At 37.4% G+C, this 20592-nt stretch overlaps 1 protein-coding gene across 1 annotated transcript; it reads left to right on the top strand.

Annotated features, from left to right (window-relative positions):
* Positions 1 to 10122: 10122 nt before the first annotated feature.
* On the top strand, positions 10123 to 20002 carry LOC130237170 (olfactomedin-like protein 3A). Its single transcript, XM_056468030.1, has 3 exons — positions 10123 to 10339; positions 14783 to 15068; positions 18934 to 20002. The coding sequence occupies exons 1-3, from the start codon at positions 10238 to 10240 to the stop codon at positions 19716 to 19718; spliced, it is 1173 nt and encodes a 390-aa protein (XP_056324005.1). The 5' UTR covers positions 10123 to 10237; the 3' UTR covers positions 19719 to 20002.
* The last annotated feature ends 590 nt before the right edge of the window (positions 20003 to 20592 follow it).

Genomic DNA, 20592 nt, shown 5'->3' with positions numbered 1-20592 from the left:
AAGAGTTCACACTTAGCTGATGATTAATTATAAGCTTGTTTGGCATGCTGTCCCGGGAGAGAGCCCTGAGCTCATAAGATCCTCGAGCCCGGGGCTCCCTCCCGTTGCAAGGCGAGAGGGGAGTTTGAGCTCAGGTAGATCTCAAGAACTCCCCAAAATGCCATATATAGCTTGGGACAGCAGCCGCGTATTTAAGAACCCCCCAAAATGCAGATGTAACAATGCCATATCCGCTGGGGTGGGCAGGCTCCTGTGGGAGTGGGGAAAGGTATTGGGTGGTGAAGACTCCTGCATGCGAGGGTGTGAGGTGGACCGTGGGGGGGGCATGAACTCCTGCGGGAGTTGAAGCTCGTTTTAGTCACTCCTGCGGGAGTTAGAGCTGGGGATTGAGGGCCTAAGCGGAAGTAAAAAAGTAGCAGAATCAATGCTGAAAGAAAACAGTTAGTGGAGAAAATTTGCCGCAGGAAGGAGGAAATTATTGGGGGAATTGACAAATAAGGAGATAAGGGAGGAAATAAAAGAAGGGGTAGAAAGGTAGCGGAAGCACTCAACGCAGTAAGGAAGTAGAGAAAGGGCAAATAATTGCCAGGCGGAGGATCTCGATGCCGGAAAGAAGAAAAGGAGAGTATAAATGTAAAATATATATACACATATGTGAATATATATATATAGGGGCAGTGATTGACTCCTGCAGGAGTCGAAGCTCGAGGCGACCCCTGCGGGGGTCAGAGCTGATTTGGGCATTTCTCCTACTGTAGTCTTGGGAAGGAAGGGGGCAGTGGAGGCTACTGTAGGAGGTGGCCGGGGCGAGACTCCTGCGGGAGTCGAAGCTCGTTTTAGTGACTCCTGCGGGAGTTAGAGCTGAGGATTGAGGGCCTATGGGAAGAGAAAGAGTAGCGGAGTAATTCGCTGAAAAGAGATGGATAAAAAGAGGGGGGCGGAGGATCTCGACGCCGGAAGGAAGAAAAGGAGAAGGGATATACCTGCATGCGTGCACATGCACGCACACACACACACACACACACACACACACACGCAAATGCACACACATATACCTGCTCGTTCGTGTGTGCATACCATTCCTAATGGCTGGGGGGCGGTGATGACTCCTGCGGGAGTCGAAGCTCGGAGCGACCCCTGCAGGGGTTAGAGCCATTTGGGGGGGGATCCAGTAAGAGTGGGGGAAAAGGAAGGGGCAGAGATGCTCCTACTGGAGGTGTGACTGTGAAGGGGTGGCCAGGGATGGGCTTGAAGTGACTCCTGCGGGAGTCGAAGCTCGGGTTAGACCCCTGCGGGGTCAGAGCTGTTGGGTGGGATGGCAAAGCAATGCAAAGCTTGGAAACAGAAAGGTAGGTATGTACATACACGTACATATGCACATGCACATCATATGCACGCGTGCATACACGACATACAGAAATGCACATGCACACACGTGCATACATGACACACACATGCACATACACAAGCACACGCATAAATACATGCATACATAAAAACACATACATACGCATACGCAAACTTATACATGTGTACATACACACACACACACACACACACGTACATATATATATATATGTATGTGAGCTCAGACAGAGCGTCACTGCTGCGGCAGTGGTGAGGAGGGGAAAGGAAGCTCAGCAGAGCTTTTCTGCTGTTGCAAATGTGCGGTGGAAGTCAAAATTGGAAGGCAAGTGCACTTCCGCAGAGGCGTTTTAACTGATGTTGTAGTGCTGGGGAGTGTGTTGGTAGTGAATGGCTAAATGGAGATGTGTGTGAGCTCAGGTGGAGCGTCACTGCTGCAACGGTGGTGCAGAGGGAGAATAAGGCTCGGCAGAGCGTCTCTTCTGTTGCGGAGGTGCAGTGGTAGTCAATATTGGAGCGTTATAAGTGCTCCTGCAGGAATGTTAAATGCTGTCAGTAGTGATTTGTACAGATGAGAGTAAATAGGGGCTCAGCTAGAGCGTCACCGCAGTTGCTGGTTTGCTATGGGTGAGTGTAGCTCAGCGGGGTGCCTCTGCGGTTGCAGAGGTGCAGTGGTGGTCGGTATTGGAGATATGAGTGTTCCCACTGGAATGTAAATACTGTCTGTAGTGATATGTAGAAATGAAGGTAAATAAGGGCTTAGCTAGAGCTTCACTGCAGTTGCGGTGGTGCTATGGGTTAGTGTAGCTCGGCGGAGCATCTATGCTGCTGCAGAGGTGCAGTGGGTCAATATGGAGGTAATGTGCGCACCCGTAGAAGCATTGCTGCTGTATGAGTACGTGGGAGTGTGACGATAGTGGTATTGGAAATCAAGGTGTATATGAGCTTGTTTAGAGCGTGTCTGCTGTAGCAATTGAACTCTGGGTGCTCCCTAAATGGGTAGGAGCTGTGGTGAATGGGAGTGAATAGGAGTATGGAATAGCTCAAGTTTGGAGGGAAAGCTAAAGGAAGTAAAAAGTGGGAAGGGCAGTGAAGGAGCGCCTATGTTAGTAGGAGGGAATAGGGGGAAAAGGCAGAGTCGTGCTTATACCTAGAAATGCGTGTGGGTGGAATTCAGCTGGAGAGGATCGGCTGGGCTTCCCTGAGGGGGTATTGCTCTACTGTTGTGTAAGAATGCTTGGAGGGTTTGGAATGGGTGTGTGGGGGAGGAGATATCGAGGATGTATGCAAAACGTCCTCACGAAATTGAGCTATTTGCTTTGCTTAATAAAGAAAGATGGAGTTTCTTCATCCAGCAAAGTTAGATCGGATGTGGTAAGGTGGATTTTGGGATTGACATTTAATGTTAGTTCAGAACATCTTAAAACAAAAAGGGGCTAGTGTGAATATGGCATCGTGGTGTGGGCTAGGTTAGTGGAAATGTATCCTTTGCATGGAATGTGAATGTATTTGGAATGGATGTGGATTGTAATAGGTTGGATGAGGGTCAGCTTCTGGGGCCGGCAGTCATGATCTCTGAAACAAGAAACTAAAGAGAATCAGAAATGAAATCTTACAACATGGTACATGTACACCAGACATAATAATTTGTTTTAGCTGATATCCTTGCGAGGCATCTTAATAAGGGCATGGGTAACTGTGAATTCAAGCGCCTTGTTAATGCATGGTATGATTGCCTCATTGACATGAAGTGCAAGGATGGTAGGGGTGGTCATTCTTCCCCCCATGGGATGGCAGATGGATGGAGAGCTGAGGATATGGGGTGTGGCTTGTCTGATGGTCCTGGAAGTACTTCTTGAAGACAGATACCTCTTGAAGATCTATTGTCAGAAATGTCCTCCTCCTATTTATCAAGCATGTCACATTGTGTATGGACATGAGAGTCACATTACGATTTAACTTCTGTGCTAGATGTGTTGAACTTAACTGGTTGGGTAAAAAATTATTTATTTAATTTATTATTATTATTATTATTATTATTATTATATTTATTTATAATAAATATAATCAACTTCCAACATCAAACTCTGAACTATAAAGTCACCACTTAGAAGACACTGTGTGAATGGAATGTTATTATGGCTTTACTTTAATCCATTAACTTTATGTTTGGAATCTCAATGCTATTAAATCACGAGCCTATCATTCACAAGGTCTTGTAGCAGAGTTCATTCATAAATTGTCAAGAGAGAGGGCGGGACCATCTCGAGTTGGGAGCTCGTTGGATGGTGACAAGTCTTCTTTCAGCTATTGGCTCAATGAGGTGTCAATCAAAAGATCGGCGGCCATTTTGTTGACCAGAAATACTAGTGTTAATGTGTAGGAGACGCAGCTGCGCTCCGTGACTAGATTGGATGATAACAGCGCATTCTGTCATGTTTCTCTACGCACGAACATGTCGCGGACCAAAGCTTAGATACTAGATTGCCTGGATCTTTGCAGTCGAATTACTTTGGAATGTTATGGATCTGTGGACGGGCAGGAGGCTTGAAAGGTGAGTTATTGGTTGTAATTTCTCTAGTCATGCGAGTCTTGTCTTTCAAAAGCTTTGTAGATGTTTAGTCTTTGTTGGGAAGTGGTTATTTTTGCGAGGCCTCCCCTTAAAGCATGCGATATACGTTACTGCAGGTGCACTGCTAGGAGAGCAGTGAGTTATTTATTGCAATGGCTTAATCGCCGGCGTCTTGAGAGTTTGAGCGGAGTTCGTGGACGGTGATCGAGTTTTGACTGTGATCTTGCTGGAGAATTGGTTTTGAAGACACAGCGGATGTGTTGTGTGAGGCACTTGAAGTGGAAGGTTTTGGTGTTGTTATAGTATAGTAGGAGATGTGGTGGTGGTGGTGGTGGTGGTGGTGGTGGTGGTAGTGGTAGTAGTAGTAGTAGTAGTAGTAGTAGTAGTAGTAGTAGTTGTTGTTGTTGTTGTTGTAGCAGTAGCAGTTGATTCGGAGCAGAGCTGTCTTCAAAACGAAGATAGCAGTGGTACGTAACCCAGGGTATTTGTAGTAGCTTAGGAGTCGTCTGACTGGTGCATTGAGAATTGGATAATGCGGATCCAGCCACTAGCAATCATAAGCACGTGATCCTCTCGAAATTTGTTTATAACTAAACTTCACTTAACATTTGCACATTTAAAGTTTGCACATATTCATTGCACTGATTCATTTATTTGAACTGTACATACCCACTGCACATGGACATTTGTAATTATGTTTATCTATCTGCACACTTCTGATTACTAATAGCATCCTGTACATATATTCATTTATTGTAAATCTCTGTTCATAGCTAATACAACCTGTATATAATGTTCATAGTACATCCATCTGTAAATATCACCATAGTTTTTCTATAACTGCACTTTATAACTTATAACTGTATCCTGCACTTGCTGCTATTGCACTGCTGGTTAGATCTAAACTGCATTTCGTTGCCTTGTACTTGTACATGTGTAATGACAATAAAGTTGAACCTAATCTAATCTAATCTAATCTAATCTAATCTAACTAATTTACCTGATTACTAGCCCTAAATTGCTCCTGTCCCAACTTTTTTTTAGAATGTGTTGCAGGTCTGAATGACAGGAAAGCATGTATATTTATAAATGAAATGAAATTGACCAGACAAAACATAAAATATTTTGAGTTCATATTTATAACCTGGAAATCACAATTTTTTTTATTAGCATTTTCCACACATTTCCCAACTTTTTCTAATTCAGGGTATATATTAAAAGTGCATAAAAACATTCAGAATAATATAATAAAAATATTATAGTTGTTTTAAAGGTGGAGTCAACTATGGTCCAACTAAAAAAAGTGACATTTCAGAGAGTATTTAACTGAGTAAACATAAAAAACAACCTAAAAAACATAAAAAAGCAATTAATTTATAATAAGTTGAAGCTACTTAATTTTTTACAGTGCAAGTTTTCACTTTGATATCATCATTTTCTCACGTGTCTGATGTTTATCAAAGAGACAGCGAAAAGCTTCATGATAAATACATTTGAGTAAAAATGAAGAAATCATCTATCTTGCATATGACCTGTATCAGATTAAACTATGATTAAAATGATATTGTGTTGCAAAACAATTTAAACACATTATTATTATTATTGTTCTCAAATAAGATTCTCTGACACTATATACAATACATGCTTTACATAAACACTTTGTAAAATACTGTAAATAATTGTGAATAATTAATCGCATTAAAAATATATATTTTTTAAATTTATTTAAATAGTAAATTACTCCTCTTATTTTCAGCATCCTTATTCCAGTCTTCAGTGTTACATAGCTTCAAAAATCATTGCTTATTTGTTGTTTAAGGAAAATGTTTTTGTTATGAAGTTATGAAAACAGCGTTTCTGCTTTTGCAAGATGTTTCAATCAGTTTCACAGCATGGTTGGCTTGTTGCATTATGAAACCACACCCAAAACCAATCTTTTTTTTGTTTCTAATTGCGTTTATAAATAGCTCTCACAGATTCACCGTCTGGTTGTTGTTCAATCTGGCTTTTCCATTTTTTTTCTTCAAACATAATTAGTAGATTAATCTTATCTGCTAACATGCTGACTAAGGGCCCGTAGCGCTGATTCCTCTGGTGGCTCATGGTGTGTGATTGTTTCCACTGCAGGCACATCCTATGAGGCCATTTGTCCAACTGGTCTATGCTCCCTTACGGATTATAAGATTCATATGCATATTAAATCTCTCTTTCAAAACGTACCCAATTAGAACCAAGAGCATTAACCAGAAAGCATTTAAGAGTAATCTTCCTCAGCTCACTTTTTACTGCATTAGACAGAGGGATTAAAACCAATCATTATCAACAAATAAAATGGAAGCATGCATCTGATATTCACTAGCTCTTTAAATATCACTCACTCATTTTCCTTTTGCTTATTTCCTGCTTTTACCAGGGATCGCCACAGAGGAATGACCTGCCATTTACTCTGGCATATGTTTTACACAGCGGATGCCCTTCCAACTGCATCCCATTCACACACTAAGGACAATTTAGTTCATACAATTCACCTATAAAGCATACCTTTGGGCTCAGGGGAAACTGGATCACCCAGAGGAAACCCATGCAGACACAGGGAGATCATGCAAACTCTATACAAAAAGGTTTTCTTGCCCAACCGGACAAGTAACCTTCTTGCAGTGAGGAAACCATCCTATCCACTTAGCCACTGCAAAAAGCAGTTAAAAGTAAGCTTCCTAAACTAAAACCTTAATTTAAATAAAAAGGAAATTGTTTGTCATGTAAATTAGCCTTTTACCCATCAATTATTGATTATTGATGTTATTTGTGATTTAGAAAAAAAACAATTCTATAAATAACCACATCCTGTAAACTGCAGCGGAAGTAAGAAAGAGAAAGGGAGTGAGAGAGAGAGAGAAAGAGAAAGAGAAAGAGAGAGAGAAAAACTAAACAGAGGTCTAACCACAGAGTGGTCCAAAGTTCGCTATCAGCAAGAAAACATCAGTCCCACCCCAGAGTGCAAAGGGGCATTGAGAGGCCCAAGGCCATCGCTAACATTTCTTAGACCAAACAGAAGCAGCAATGATGCCTTTTAGAGATCCTTTACAGCCTTCTAAGCTGATTTCTATAAAAGCTACAGCAAAGATTCTACCAGGAAGACTGTAATGTCACATCCCTCCTTCCATTTATCCATTCAGCCTATATATATATATATATATATATATATATATATATATATATATATATATATATTTATCCATTGGATCTTTTGTTGTTAATTAACAGAGTGTATGCCAAAGGAGTTTATGAAGGTATAGTACTTGCATTTGTTTGACCATTTTTCACAATAAAATGTTTTAATGTTTATTTGCCACCCGGAATTTCTGTGTGCTCTATATTTGTAAGACAAGCGAGGAGTTTAAACCAGGAATTTTATCCAAGATTTTGATGGAAACCTTTGAAATTTTTTATTTTAATACCTGTGAACATTTTGAGTTAAGGAGTCTATGCTGATCAATATATATACTGATTCCCTCAACTCATAAAGTCTCTCTGGTGTTGTGTATTTTTCTTGTTGAAAATATGTTGCAATTAAATAAACAGAAGATTGTTTCTTTGGCTTAATAAATGTTGTAGAGTTTATATTGCATCACAATATAACATCATGCTTTGTTTGTTGCTAAAACCTTTAGGTTAGGTCTTTTCTTTGCTGCCCCCAAAACAGAAAGAAGAACTGCACTACCCATTACTAGGTGTTTATGTACTGGTGTTATGCTGTAGCACCTCCTGGTGGTTACAATATTTGTGAATTAACAACATAGAAGTAAAAGTATTCGATTTGTGCTTAGTTACAGTTTTATGGTGGAAAGCACACTGAAAAATTATTCTCAATAAAAGTACCATTACTTGTCCAAACATGTAGTGCAAGTGAGTAAAGTATCTGTTGTAAATAATACTCAAAGTATGAGTAAAAATTAGCCCTTTTAAAAGTACTCAAGAGTAGTGAGTATTACTCTGTAAAAAACACCCATCATCTTCTCATCATCACATGCAGTCTAAACAGTCTCTGGGTCACTGCGTGTGAAGATTTTTGACATCTTCTTAGACACTTTGAATACTTTTAAACAGTTTGCTGCATTTATAAATCACCCATGTCTTGAGGTAGTTCAATATGATATGATTTACCTTCTATGAGTGATTTGATTAAACAGGAATCACAGAACTGATTTTTCTAATTCCCATAGACAGGAAAAAATAAAGTAGTTACTGAAGGTAAAAGGAAAGTAGTGGAGTAAAAGTACCGATATTGCACTAAAAATGTACTCAAGAGAAGGAAAAAGTACACATCTTTAAAACTACTTAGTAAATGACAATTTCTGAGAAAAAATACTAAATTACAGTAGTTTTAATATTTGTAATTTGTTACTTTACACCACTAAGTTTTACTGCATGTAATAATCTTATTTAATGTTAATTTATACACTTACTGAAATCAATTCACATCATGCACTGTGCACTAGCATCAACATGCAATAACCAACTGTACTTATATTATTAAATACTATATCAAAATCATCAAAAGCTAATGATAGCAGTAAAAATGTATTACTCCCATTAGTTCATGTTAAATAATGCATTTTTTTTTTGCTTTAAAATCTTTACTGTGAATGCAAATAGCAAAAATGTACAAGTGGGCAAAATGAAAACGTGTAAATGTAAAAGTCACATTTATATTTTGGTAATATTTCATAATAAGTTTTGATTATAAAACTAAACATTTCAGTATCATTTAAGATGAACATTTTTGGGTTATATGAGACATGACAATTGATATTTTGAAGTATATCGTGTGAATAGTATGCTTATTATGACCAGACTTTAAAATTACAACGAAATTATAATTATGATAATTCATAATGAAAAGAATCTTACTTTTTGACCATATAAATATTAATTTCATTATTCTTTTAAAAAACAGAGAGTATTTATCCTGTTTTTATTATATCATAGAGTAATATGTGAACCATATAATTTAACTTTAACTTACAAACAGTATTTAGTTAATGGTTTATTTACTATTATTCATTCACTCATTTTCCTTCGGCTTAGTCCTTTTATTTATCAAGGGTCCGCAACGGAATGAACCGCCAACTTATCCAGCATGTGTTTTACACAGTGGATGCCCTTCCAGCCACAACCCAGTACTGGGAAACACCCATACTCTACTCTCGCATTCACACACATACACTACAGACAATTTAGCTGGCCAATTCACCAATAGCGCATGTTTTTGGACTTGTGGGGGAAACTGGAGCACCCGGAGGAAACCCACGCCAACACAGGGAGAACATCCAAACTCTACACAGAAATGCCAACTGACCCAGCCGGAGCTCGAACCAGCGACCTTCTTGCTGTGAGGCGACACCATTGAGCCACCATGCTTCCCGGTTCATTTACAGTTTTCATTATTTTATTTTAAAAAGCTATCTGATATCACAGACCTCGATGAGATTTATGTTGCATAATTACACTAAAATTACGATAGGTTACCTTCTAAATTTCAGTTCTTGCTTTGTTTTTGCAACATTGGCCTTTTTTTCTCAAATCTATGCAGCAAGTATATTTTTTCTCGATTTGCATACAGAATATTGCACCACATACCATAACAGCCACAAACAAACCATTATTTATGCTTGTTTCAACAAGTCCCCACACTTTGAATGATCGCTGTGAATGATCCTCACAGATTTCGTTCTCCTCGCATTAAAACGGTGCCTGCAGTGAGACACTCCACGGTTTACACTAGTCTGAAATATGAGTCAGTGTCAGGAAATTGTCTAGTGTTATGCAACACTGAAATCAAGCTGCGCTGTTCGTCCATAGAAAATAAAGCTGAAGAAGAATAAAAAAAGGCAAGAACATCAGTAAATACACTCCTTGTGCTGGGCTACTGAGTCATTTCTACGTCTTTCAAACTAGATTTACACTACAACTGATGTACAATACTCCAGTAAATATCTGAAATTATTAAAAATATAAAGTGCATTCACAGAATCACATCATGAGTTATGAATAATAGAACACACTCCAATCTTTTTGATGTTCAAAGTTTTACCAGAAAAGGAGACGTAATCGAGCTCTCCAGAAAAAAAGAGGCGCACCAGATGTGTGAAGCTCCTCCTCTCGCTCTGCTTTTTCTCTAAACATTCCAGCCAACTCAAAACCTTTGCATGAGGGCTTTTCCTTTCCGCCTGTCACACACATTTACACACACACACACACACACTCACCGTTTCCAAGCAGTCTCCTCCAGTCTTCAAGATGAGAGCTCTCCAGCTCCTTGTCCTTGTTCTTTCTGGGTTGGTCGGGGCACAGCAGCAGGCCCTTATGGACTACTTGGAGAGAAGACTCCTTGCAATTGAGGTAAGTACAGTAATGCTCTTCCAGCAAGACCTTGGCCTCCAGATACAGGCTAACATTGAGTGAATCTAAAGAACAAGACAACAGAGTTAGTTTTTGGATGAGTTGTGTTAGTAAGGTCTATAATACTTCCTCAGTTTGCACATAGCTCCTATACGGGAGTAATGCACACAGAAATGCAAACAGTAAACTACAAGTTAATAAGAGATTGTACATGGTACACTATTGCTGAAACGCTTGAAGAAATAAAGCCTTTTATTCAGGAAAGATGCATGGAATTACTCTAAAGTATCAGTCAATACATTTTAATGTTAATACAAACAGATGTTATTTATTTAGATGTGTGACTGGAAGAGTATCTGCCACATAAAAAGATATGCTAGAGTAATTGGTGGTTCATTCCGCTGTGGCCACCCCTGATAAATCAGTGACTAAGCTGAAGCATAGTGAGTGAGTGTTATTTATTTTAATGTTATTACTCTTAATAAACGTATCATTATCACTATGAATCGTGTGACATTCTGTGGTACAGAACTTTGTTTTCAATAAAAAGCATGCAGATATAAAGGCATCCAGAGGGTTCTTTATAATTAAGAGTTGGGTAATAATGTCCCTGAAGGTACTTTTGCCTCTTTATATAATATGTGACACTGCACTGGACCAAAAAAACATCATAAGGATATATTTTTAAAAGTGAGATTTATACATCACTTGAGAGCCGAATAAATAAGCTTATGTGTTTTTATTGATTGATTTTAGGAAAATTTTGGTATATATGGTTGAGAATATGACTTTCGTGATTTCAAAATCTGTGTTCGTGGGTGCAAACAAAAACTTCTTAGCAATGCATTTTACTAATCAAGATTGAAATTAAATTTTTATATTTACAATAGGAAAATATACAAAATGGAACTTTACTTTGGAATTACTTCAATGTACTTTTAGTTATACCCACAATACTTGTGCAATTTAACCCTTTAACTGCCTGCACTAGAAAATAGTTGACCATATTTTCACAGTTTGAAACAATCACAGTTAAAGTCATTAAAGAATGACCATTTTAAATAATGGTTTACAGACATAGCATTGTTGGTTTACAAAAAAAAAAAATCAAACAAATATAATTCTGTTTCACTACTACACCTGATTTTGCTTTTGATGTAAAAAAAAGAAAAAAAAGAAAGCGTGTTAAATGAGAATCTAAAATATTTTATGGCATGCTTCAATAAATAAAGATGATTTAGTATTCAAAATGTTTTATTTTGGTTATGTTTTTAAATAAATTGGTCTTACACTTCATATTTTTTTATTTTTATAGTATATGTATTAATTTCAGTACTTTTACCATAAACCGACATATCAACCATTTGGTTGAAGTTGATATTTTAGAAATGATGGGATGTGTTGAAAAAAAATGCATTGAGTGTGTTAACTAGCAACATTAGGAGTAAAATTTTCTTGGTGGGCGGTTAAAGAGATAAGACTGGTTTTCTGGTCAGGGTCACATATACAGTCATAAAATCCATCAATATATGTACAATATTTACAAGCCTACTGAAAACGGTAGGTTTACCCAACTGCTAGTCAAAAAAAAACAACAACAGACAATCCCATTTTATCTCATTCTTTCAGCTTTCGCTTCGTTCCCACTGCTTGTGTTCATTCTCCACGAATCAGTCACCCGATCCCCCTCTATGTGTTGGATTCGGCCACATGAAGGAAATTTTCTCTCCTGTTTTCTCTCTGTGCTGACTCTGCACGTACGGCAAGTCATTTTGTGTGATTATGCTAAAACGCACTTCGCTGCTTCTTTCCTTCCACTGAGTCACAAATTCAAAAAAGAACATTTGCTGCCAAAGGTTGATCCATCTGCAGCGCAAAAGATGCTGTTCCGATGCCAAAGTCCTCATGAATTCCTGCAGCTGTCAGGGGAGGGCTTATATTTGAATAATTTGCACTCATGGGGCTGCCTGACTCAGTATTTAATGTGCTTGAGTTCATGGTTTTAAATGTATGATTGCTTAGAACATGCAAGTTCATTAAGCTCAAATCAGTGTCTGCATGCGCATGATCTAACATACTAAGTCAGTCAAGCCAAATGCGTTTGTGCAGAACATTTCACAATGCACATTGATTTAAAAAATCAGTAATATGATTATCATTCATGATTCATAATATATTTTTCACCATATTGTCATTGGCCAGTAAATGCATATTTTTAATGTTTATTTAATCAGGCTCAGAATCAAGACTTGTATATCAAGACTTTGATGTCAAAAATACATAAAAAACACGTCACAATAGTAAATAATTGTAAATTTACTACCTTGATTTCAAAACAACATCAAATTGACAATTAACATTGAATGCAATAACCCACTGGTTAGTGCACTGACATTTAACGCACCCAGGCCTGGGAGGATAACCGATTTCAAGGTTTACATCGATTTGGAAAAGTCAAGGTTTTAAAACAGCTAAAATATATTAGTTATACTGTTCCTAAGGTATATGTTAGTTTTTTTACATGCTATTTATGATTTTTTTATTTAGTTTTTTAGGGCAACAGTATCTCCAGAAGAAAAGGAACCTCCTATTAAAAATCTACTAGTCAGCTTACAATTCAGGAAACATTTGAAAAAGCAGTCGTTTGTGCACCAACATCCAAGCATGCTATAGACCTGAACAGTGCAGTGGCTTACTTTATATCCAAAAAAGAGAAAGGTATCCAAAGATGTATTTTCAAGTAGTTGTAAATAAATCTGTTTTTTAAACTAATGAAGATAGCAGAAGTCTTTTTCAGCAGAAGTGTTTCTTAAACTAAAATATATTGTGCTCACTGGGGGAAAAAAAGTTGTTGTTTTTACACACATTTAAAAAGAACATATGCTCACCGGCCACTTTATTAGGTACATCTTACTAGTACCGGGTTGGACCCCTTTTGCCTTAAGAACTGCCTAAATCCTTCGTTGAATAGATTCAACAAGGTACTGGAAATATGGTCCATGTTGACATGATAGCGTCACACAGTTGCTGCAGATTTGTCGCCTGCACATCCATGATGCGAATCTCCCATTCCACCACACCCCAAAGGTGCTATGGGATTGAGCTCTGGTGACTGTGGAGGCCATTTAAGCATTTGAGAAGTCATTGTCATGTTCGAGAAACCAGTCTGAGATGATTCGCTCTTTATGACATGGCGTGTTATCCTGCTGGAAGTAGCTATCAGAAGATGAGTACACTGGGGTCATAAAGAGATGGACATGGTCAGCAACAATACTCAGGTAGGCTGTGTCGTTGACACGATGCTCAATTAGTACTAATGGGTCCAAAGTGGGCCAAGAAAATATCCCCCACACCATTACACCACCACCACCAGCCTGTCTGACACATCCAACCTGTCTCGCGCTGAAGCCTTGTCCATGTCGACCAATCGCAGCAGGCTGTCATAGGTCCAATCAGCACAGATTAGCTTCGCGCTGAGGAGGGGTTTGGGAACAAATGAATCGCTGAACGATTCATATGGGTGTCGCTGGGATAATTAGGTAAAATAAATGCAGATTATAAGACCATGAAAGTGTTGTTTGACCTTGCATGCATATTAGACTGTTGTTGGAGACCCTTACAACCTAAATATGACCCTATTTCATGTATAATATGGGCTCTTTAAATCACCTTTCCCCATCCTGATGCTCGGTTTAAATGCAGCAGATCGTCTTGACCATGTCTACATGCCTAATGCATTGAGTTGCTGCCATGTGATCGGCTGATTGGAAACTTGCGTTAACGAGCAGTTGAACAGATGTTCCTAATAAAGTAGCCAGTGAGTATATATATGCCATGTCAAAACATGATTACAGGTTGGTGCAATAGCCTAGTGGTTGGTGTGCTGACATATGGTGCAATAGCATTTCAGGGTGTCCTGAGTTCAAACCCCAGCTTGAGGACATTTTCTGTCCCTAGCCCCTCTCTCTCTCCCACTTCACTTCCTGTGTGAAATACTGTCCAATCCACTTAATAAAGGCCAAAAAAAAACAACAACTCCATTAAAGAACAGCATTATTTATTTTGGTGGTGAAAAAGTGCTTTAATATGTGGATGTCAAATTGACGTCAAGATTTTGACATCAAATTAGTTAGCACTTTGCCATGTTTCACACAACAGTTTTTATTTTTTAGAGACAAACAGATAACCAAATGATAACAGGCTGGCTCTTCTCTAATAAACAACATAGCAACACCCAGACAACCACCTTAAAACTCTGGTGACTTTTAACCAGAAGAACCACTTGCATTTTTGTACCCACAAGACCACAGGCTAATTGCTAGCCTTGAGTTTGCCTTTTCATATGAAAGATGCCTCATTCACTGACATGTTTACAGTTGACTAATTCATATCTCCTTTGCTGAGCCTCTTGATACTTGTTTTTGTTTATTTCTCCATTGGCAGGATCGCATCTCCTTGTGGCATGAGCAGACCAGCCGCTATGCCTCTGAGCTGCGCGAGTTCAAGCAGCAGATGGTGGCACAGCTAGAGGGCCTGGACAAGAGCAAGGAGGCGCTGCGGAGCGAGTTGGACACTGTGGGAACACGCGTAGATCGCGTGGAGAGAGAGATGGACTACCTCGAAACACAGAATGGCGCGCAGCCTTGCGTGGATGTGGATGACAAGCTGGTGGAGCAGCAGGTGACGTTTGTCAAGGAGAGAAACAAAGCCAAGTACGCCAAGCTTACAGGTAAAGAGCTTTAGGTAACATTCCACATGCTTAGCTATGAGTAATGCTCGTCCCTCAGCATGATAATATGAGCCATAGTTGGATCGTTCAACCAATTCAGTAATCTGGAGTCCCATTTGCAATCCATTAGAGGCACAATTTTTTTTGTGTGCAGACGTTTTAGCTAACTTAAAACATACATAAAATTGATAATACATACAATTAGTGCATAAAAACAAGAATAAAATTGCTGCCTTTAATTTTTTAGTTGAACTAAATTAACTTTTCTAGACATCTTATCTTTCAATCAAACTGAATAAAATATTAAGTTAAACTCTGTAAGACTTAAATTTTGTTTTAATCCGATTAACATACTAAAATAAGATAAACTAACATAAAATATATGTTGTCTTGACCCTTTGTCATTGATTTTTTTTACAGTGTAAAAGAGGACTTTGGCCTGCCCTGTAAATTCCTTTTTAAAAAATGGCAAAATTTATTCACAGTCATTTCAATTGAGAGAATTCAACAAGAACATTTGTAAATATTGTAAAATAAAATAACAAAAAACTTTAAAAGCAACAAATAAAAACATGTCTTCATGAAACATAACACAATTGAAAATACATTGGACTAGTAAATCTGTAATGTTCATATAAAATACATTTTTATCAGGAAATGATATTTTCATATTATTTCATATACTATTATAGTATTGATAGTATATTAATACATCATATTTCTAGTTTAGTTTTAGGTTTTTTTAATATATTTCTTCAGTTTTTAATTTTATCTTACATTTTACACCTTGTTGTGCTTGATTATTATTTTTGTTTATTTCAGTTATTTGCCATTTTGCCAATATAACATTTATAATTTTCTAGTTAGTTTTCTAGTTACACCTTTTATATCTTTCTATACATATATAGTTTTAAATCTATAGTTTTCTATTTTTTCTGTATTAAATCTACAGTGCCTATAGAAAATCATCACACCCCTTTGAAATAATGGTTTCACTTTATTTTGATGGTCCCTTTAATGCATTTTGTTGAATTTAAGTTACATTGCATCTACATGCCAACTAATTTTCAATAGATTATAAGTAGGCTGTTAGGTTGGGGTTAGGGTTAGAGTTAGAGTATGTTGACATGTACTTGCAAAATTTCTTATAGTCAGTTACAGTAAATGTCGGTTGAAGGAGCAGTGTCAGCAGATATTAAGCAGACAGTTTACTAATACTCAAATGAGACGTAATTGGCATGTAGTTGCAATGCAACTTTTAGTCAACAAAATGTGCAACAGGGACCATCAAAATAAAGTTTTACTGAAATAATTACTTTATTTGTCATACAGCCTGACATCAAATTGCATTCCAAATAACATTTGCAGCTTTTGAAATGTTTTTGTAGCCTTCTCCTAATCTGTGCCTTTCTAAAACTTTATCCCAAAGGTCTTTTGAAAGCAAGGTGTAATGTGAGTAAAGGTATAGATTTTTCTTAGAGCATGATGATTTCCTATAGGCACTGTATAGTTCTATAGTTATAATAGTTTTAAAACAATGCTATCTCATGGTTGAAAAAACTTCATAGAAATCAATAGGAAAAAAGTGAAAAGTGCATGTCACACTTCAAAGATTCAGTTTTAAGAATCTCTTAATGAAGCAAGGCTTCTGTGGTAAGTGGCATGAGAATGACAGGAAAGCAAGTTCAATCAAATCAAGCTCTGAGCTACACAGCAACTTGACGGAGTAATACATAATGCATTAAAGAGGGGGTCTAATCTTCCTAAAGTCCTCGTTTAGAAAAGCACTTAGAGGTACTAAATAAAAAGTATTATTATTCCATCACTGAGTGAGACAGTAATTATACTGCTGGAGGACAAATCATGATGCTTTTCACACAGCGCCTCTACACTTCAGCAGCTCTATATTGCATTTTCATAGCAAAACGGCACAAATCTGATTAACCCAGTCTGTCATTAGTGTACTGTGCATTGCCATTAGGCTTTAGTGTTCAATCAGGCTTTAGTGGAAAGCACAATAAGTAATATTATGAGGAGCGGGATAAACTTTGGAACAGAAAAGGATAAATATTGATAGAGATGCAGTGCAAACGAAATGATGCAGAAATTTTGATGAATAAAGGGTTAGTTCATCACAAAATTAAAATTCTGTCATAATTTACTCTAATGTTGTTCCAATTCTATAAAGCATTCACTCATCTCCACAAACTAACATTTTTCTTTTTAAAGCTAGGAGGATACTATCCCTCCACTCAGTGTCTACTACATGCTTAAAGCTTTCCATAAGCTTTACAAGATGAAAAGATTTAATTTAGGCTTTCATTCACTTGTAAACATCAGCAAACAATGTTTAAAGCATACTAATTTGGTCCAAGTATGCTTGCTTGATGTGTGAGAACCAATTAGGTTTATTCTTAAGTGTCACATGGCACATTTGAGCTTTTGTTTTCATGCATTCTGTAAAGTTGATGTCCAAACAATATTTACCTGTGAATAAAAGGCCAAATAAAACCTGTTCATCATATAAAGTAAAACTGTCTCTTAACTTGGTTCAATTACATCTTCTTTTTTTTACATTTTACAAATGTTTGAAGCTTCAAAGTTTTGAGTGAACTGACATTCAATGAAGGGACAACAATCTATTTTCCTTTTTGTAACAAAGATGAATGAAATCGGGTTTTGAAATATGGGTGAGTACATGATAAAATAAGTAAATGAAGAAAGAATTTTAAGTTTGGGGTGATCTAACCCTCTAACATAGTGTCAAAGTAATTAAAGGGAGAAACTGGAATAGGCATTAAGTAGGGGATAAAGTACATCCAGGGAGTATACTATACTAAGCATGACAGGTTTATCGGTAGGCCGATGTTGTATAAGACTGAATCTATTTATTCTTCGAAAACAACAGCCTGGATTTACAGTATGTTTCCCCGCTTATTAAATGGCTACTTGCCACAAAACGTAAAATTAAACGCAAAACATTGTTGTGTAATAGTTTATTAATTCTTTAATGAAAGTCAAAGCTGACAGAAACTAGTTCTGCATAATATACCGTTTTAACATCGATATCACAATGTGATCATTCGCAATAGTCATAATAATAATTTCGCAAGTGTGTTTTTGAGGCCTGTGACTGTGTTAGGGTTTTAATGCATTCAGGCATGATAAATTGTAGCTTTTGTATCTTTGACAAATTAACAATGATTAATTTCATTGAATTGTTTATAAAACGAAGACTATGCAGTATTATTTTACATTTGATTATTCAATTACTATATATCTAAATAGAATTCGACTCCTCGGAAAACAATAAAATGCGGTTTATTTAATTTGTATCTTTTTCTTTATTGAATTTATCTATGCTTGTAGATTGTTGATTATATTTCATGCAGACACACTCCCCTACAGAATCATCCCAATCAATCTAAATGATAAATTCTTTCCAAATAGTTATTCAGCTCATCTAGTGAAATTGTATTCATATCGCAATATTTATGGCAGTATAAAAAAAATATCACAATATTAGATTTTTTCAATAGCGTGCAGCCCTAACAGAAACGAAAACAGCTGAATTGAGCATACACTAACCTCATTATTCACTCACAAGATGGCACCAAACAGTCAACAATTGACAGACAAGCAAATAAATATGGGTATATTTTCACTGCCGGTCGAGATGATTCATTGGATGAGCCTGTGTTAATAGCTTCAGCAGTTGTTATCTGAGAATAACATACCTTGGAGTGTAGCGACTGACCAATCAGAATCAAGTACTGCAGACATGGTATAATATGTTATAATACACTATAACAAGGAGATAGTTGAACCAAAAATGAAAATAATTTAAATGTGTCCTTATGTTTAGACTGCAGTGATATGATCTCCAGCATCAAAGCCATGAAGATCCTCAAACGAGTGGGTGGTGCTAAGGGCATGTGGACCAAGGACATGGGAAGTGCCACTGGGAAAGTGTACATCTTAAATGGGACTGATGATAATACAGTATTTGAATTTGGGACAGTCCGTGAATTCACGTCCTCCCAAGGCACCTCTGGGGCCACCACCATCCAGCTCCCTTCGGCCTGGCGTGGAATGGGCCACGCCATCTACAACAACCACATGTACTACCTGAAGCAGGGTGAAGAGATGAAACTAATAAAGTTTGATCTCCAGAAGAACATAATTGTGGACAGTGCTGTGTTTCCAGTTAAAAACCAGCTCCCCGTGTACAGCCTGAATCCCGAGACATTCATTGATTTAGCAGTGGATGAAGAGGGACTGTGGGCAATCTATGCCACTCAGGAAAATGAGCGGCACATCTCTTTGGCCAAGATAGACCCCAAAACGCTAGACATCCAGCAGATGTGGGACACCCCTTGTGTGAGGGAGAATGCAGAGGCAGCATTCGTCATCTGCGGGACTGTCTATGTGGTCTACAACTCCAAATTACCCAGTCGTTCTCGAATTCAGTGTGTGTTTGACGTCAGCGATATGGTCAACAATGATGAAGCTCCACATGTATACTTTCCAAAACGATATGGCACTCATTCCAGCCTTAAATACAGCCCTGTGGAACAGCTGCTCTACGCTTGGGACGATGGCTATCAAATCCTCTACAAACTCCAACTGAAAAAGAAGCTAGAGGTGTAGAAGGACGACAGAGGACTGAGGGAAGCAGAGCAGGATATGAAATGCCCATGTTATTGGCTTGATTATCTTATTCAACCTATCACATCAACACGTTTGAGCTTTGTATTTACACGTAAAACATAACATATGATTGGTTGGACACTTTTGTTAAGACTTTACTACAAATTAATGTACAGGGCTCAACAATGAACATTTTAACTCAGTTTGCCTGGAGCAGAACTAATAAATAATTGCATATGTTATGTTAATATGAAGTATATTGTCAATAAATACTTTCAAAAATACATTGTCTATTAAATACATTTGTTAATATCTGTTATATAAGTGCTGATATAACCACCCGTTTCATATTTCAGTGATCAAAATACTATTATTACAATTGTACACATTCGTATGCTTACATTATAACTAAAATGGATAATATAGACTATAAATATGTAACAATTGCAGGAATCGTATGCTACTTCAAATATAAAAACAGATTTTAATGTGTTAGCCTAGCCTATATGATAACATTAGGATTTTACAACAACAAATGACAAAACTGTTCTAACTGTATTGTTATTCTTTAGCAAATAGATCATCCCTAATGAGGCTTATTGTTAATGCTAATCAGAAGGTATGAGCATAAATGTTAGCTTAATTTTTCATGTTCTCCATCTATTCTTGTTTTCACTCACCGTAGTTGCGTTTCTGGAAGTTCCGCATATTTAAGTTGGAACTTTCTGGAAAGTTTGAGGTTGAAAACTAAGTGAAAAACATATCTTATTCTATTCATTCATTCATTTTCCTTTGGCTTAGTCCCTTTATTTATCAGGGCTCGCCACAGCGGAATGAACCGCCTATCTTGTTCAAAAGTATATACCATGGCCTT

The sequence above is a fragment of the Danio aesculapii genome, chromosome 11 (genome assembly GCF_903798145.1).
Source record: "Danio aesculapii chromosome 11, fDanAes4.1, whole genome shotgun sequence".
Classification (NCBI taxonomy): domain Eukaryota; kingdom Metazoa; phylum Chordata; class Actinopteri; order Cypriniformes; family Danionidae; genus Danio; species Danio aesculapii.
The sequence above is the reverse complement of the archived record's forward strand: the minus strand, read 5'-3'. Positions and strand labels throughout refer to the sequence as shown.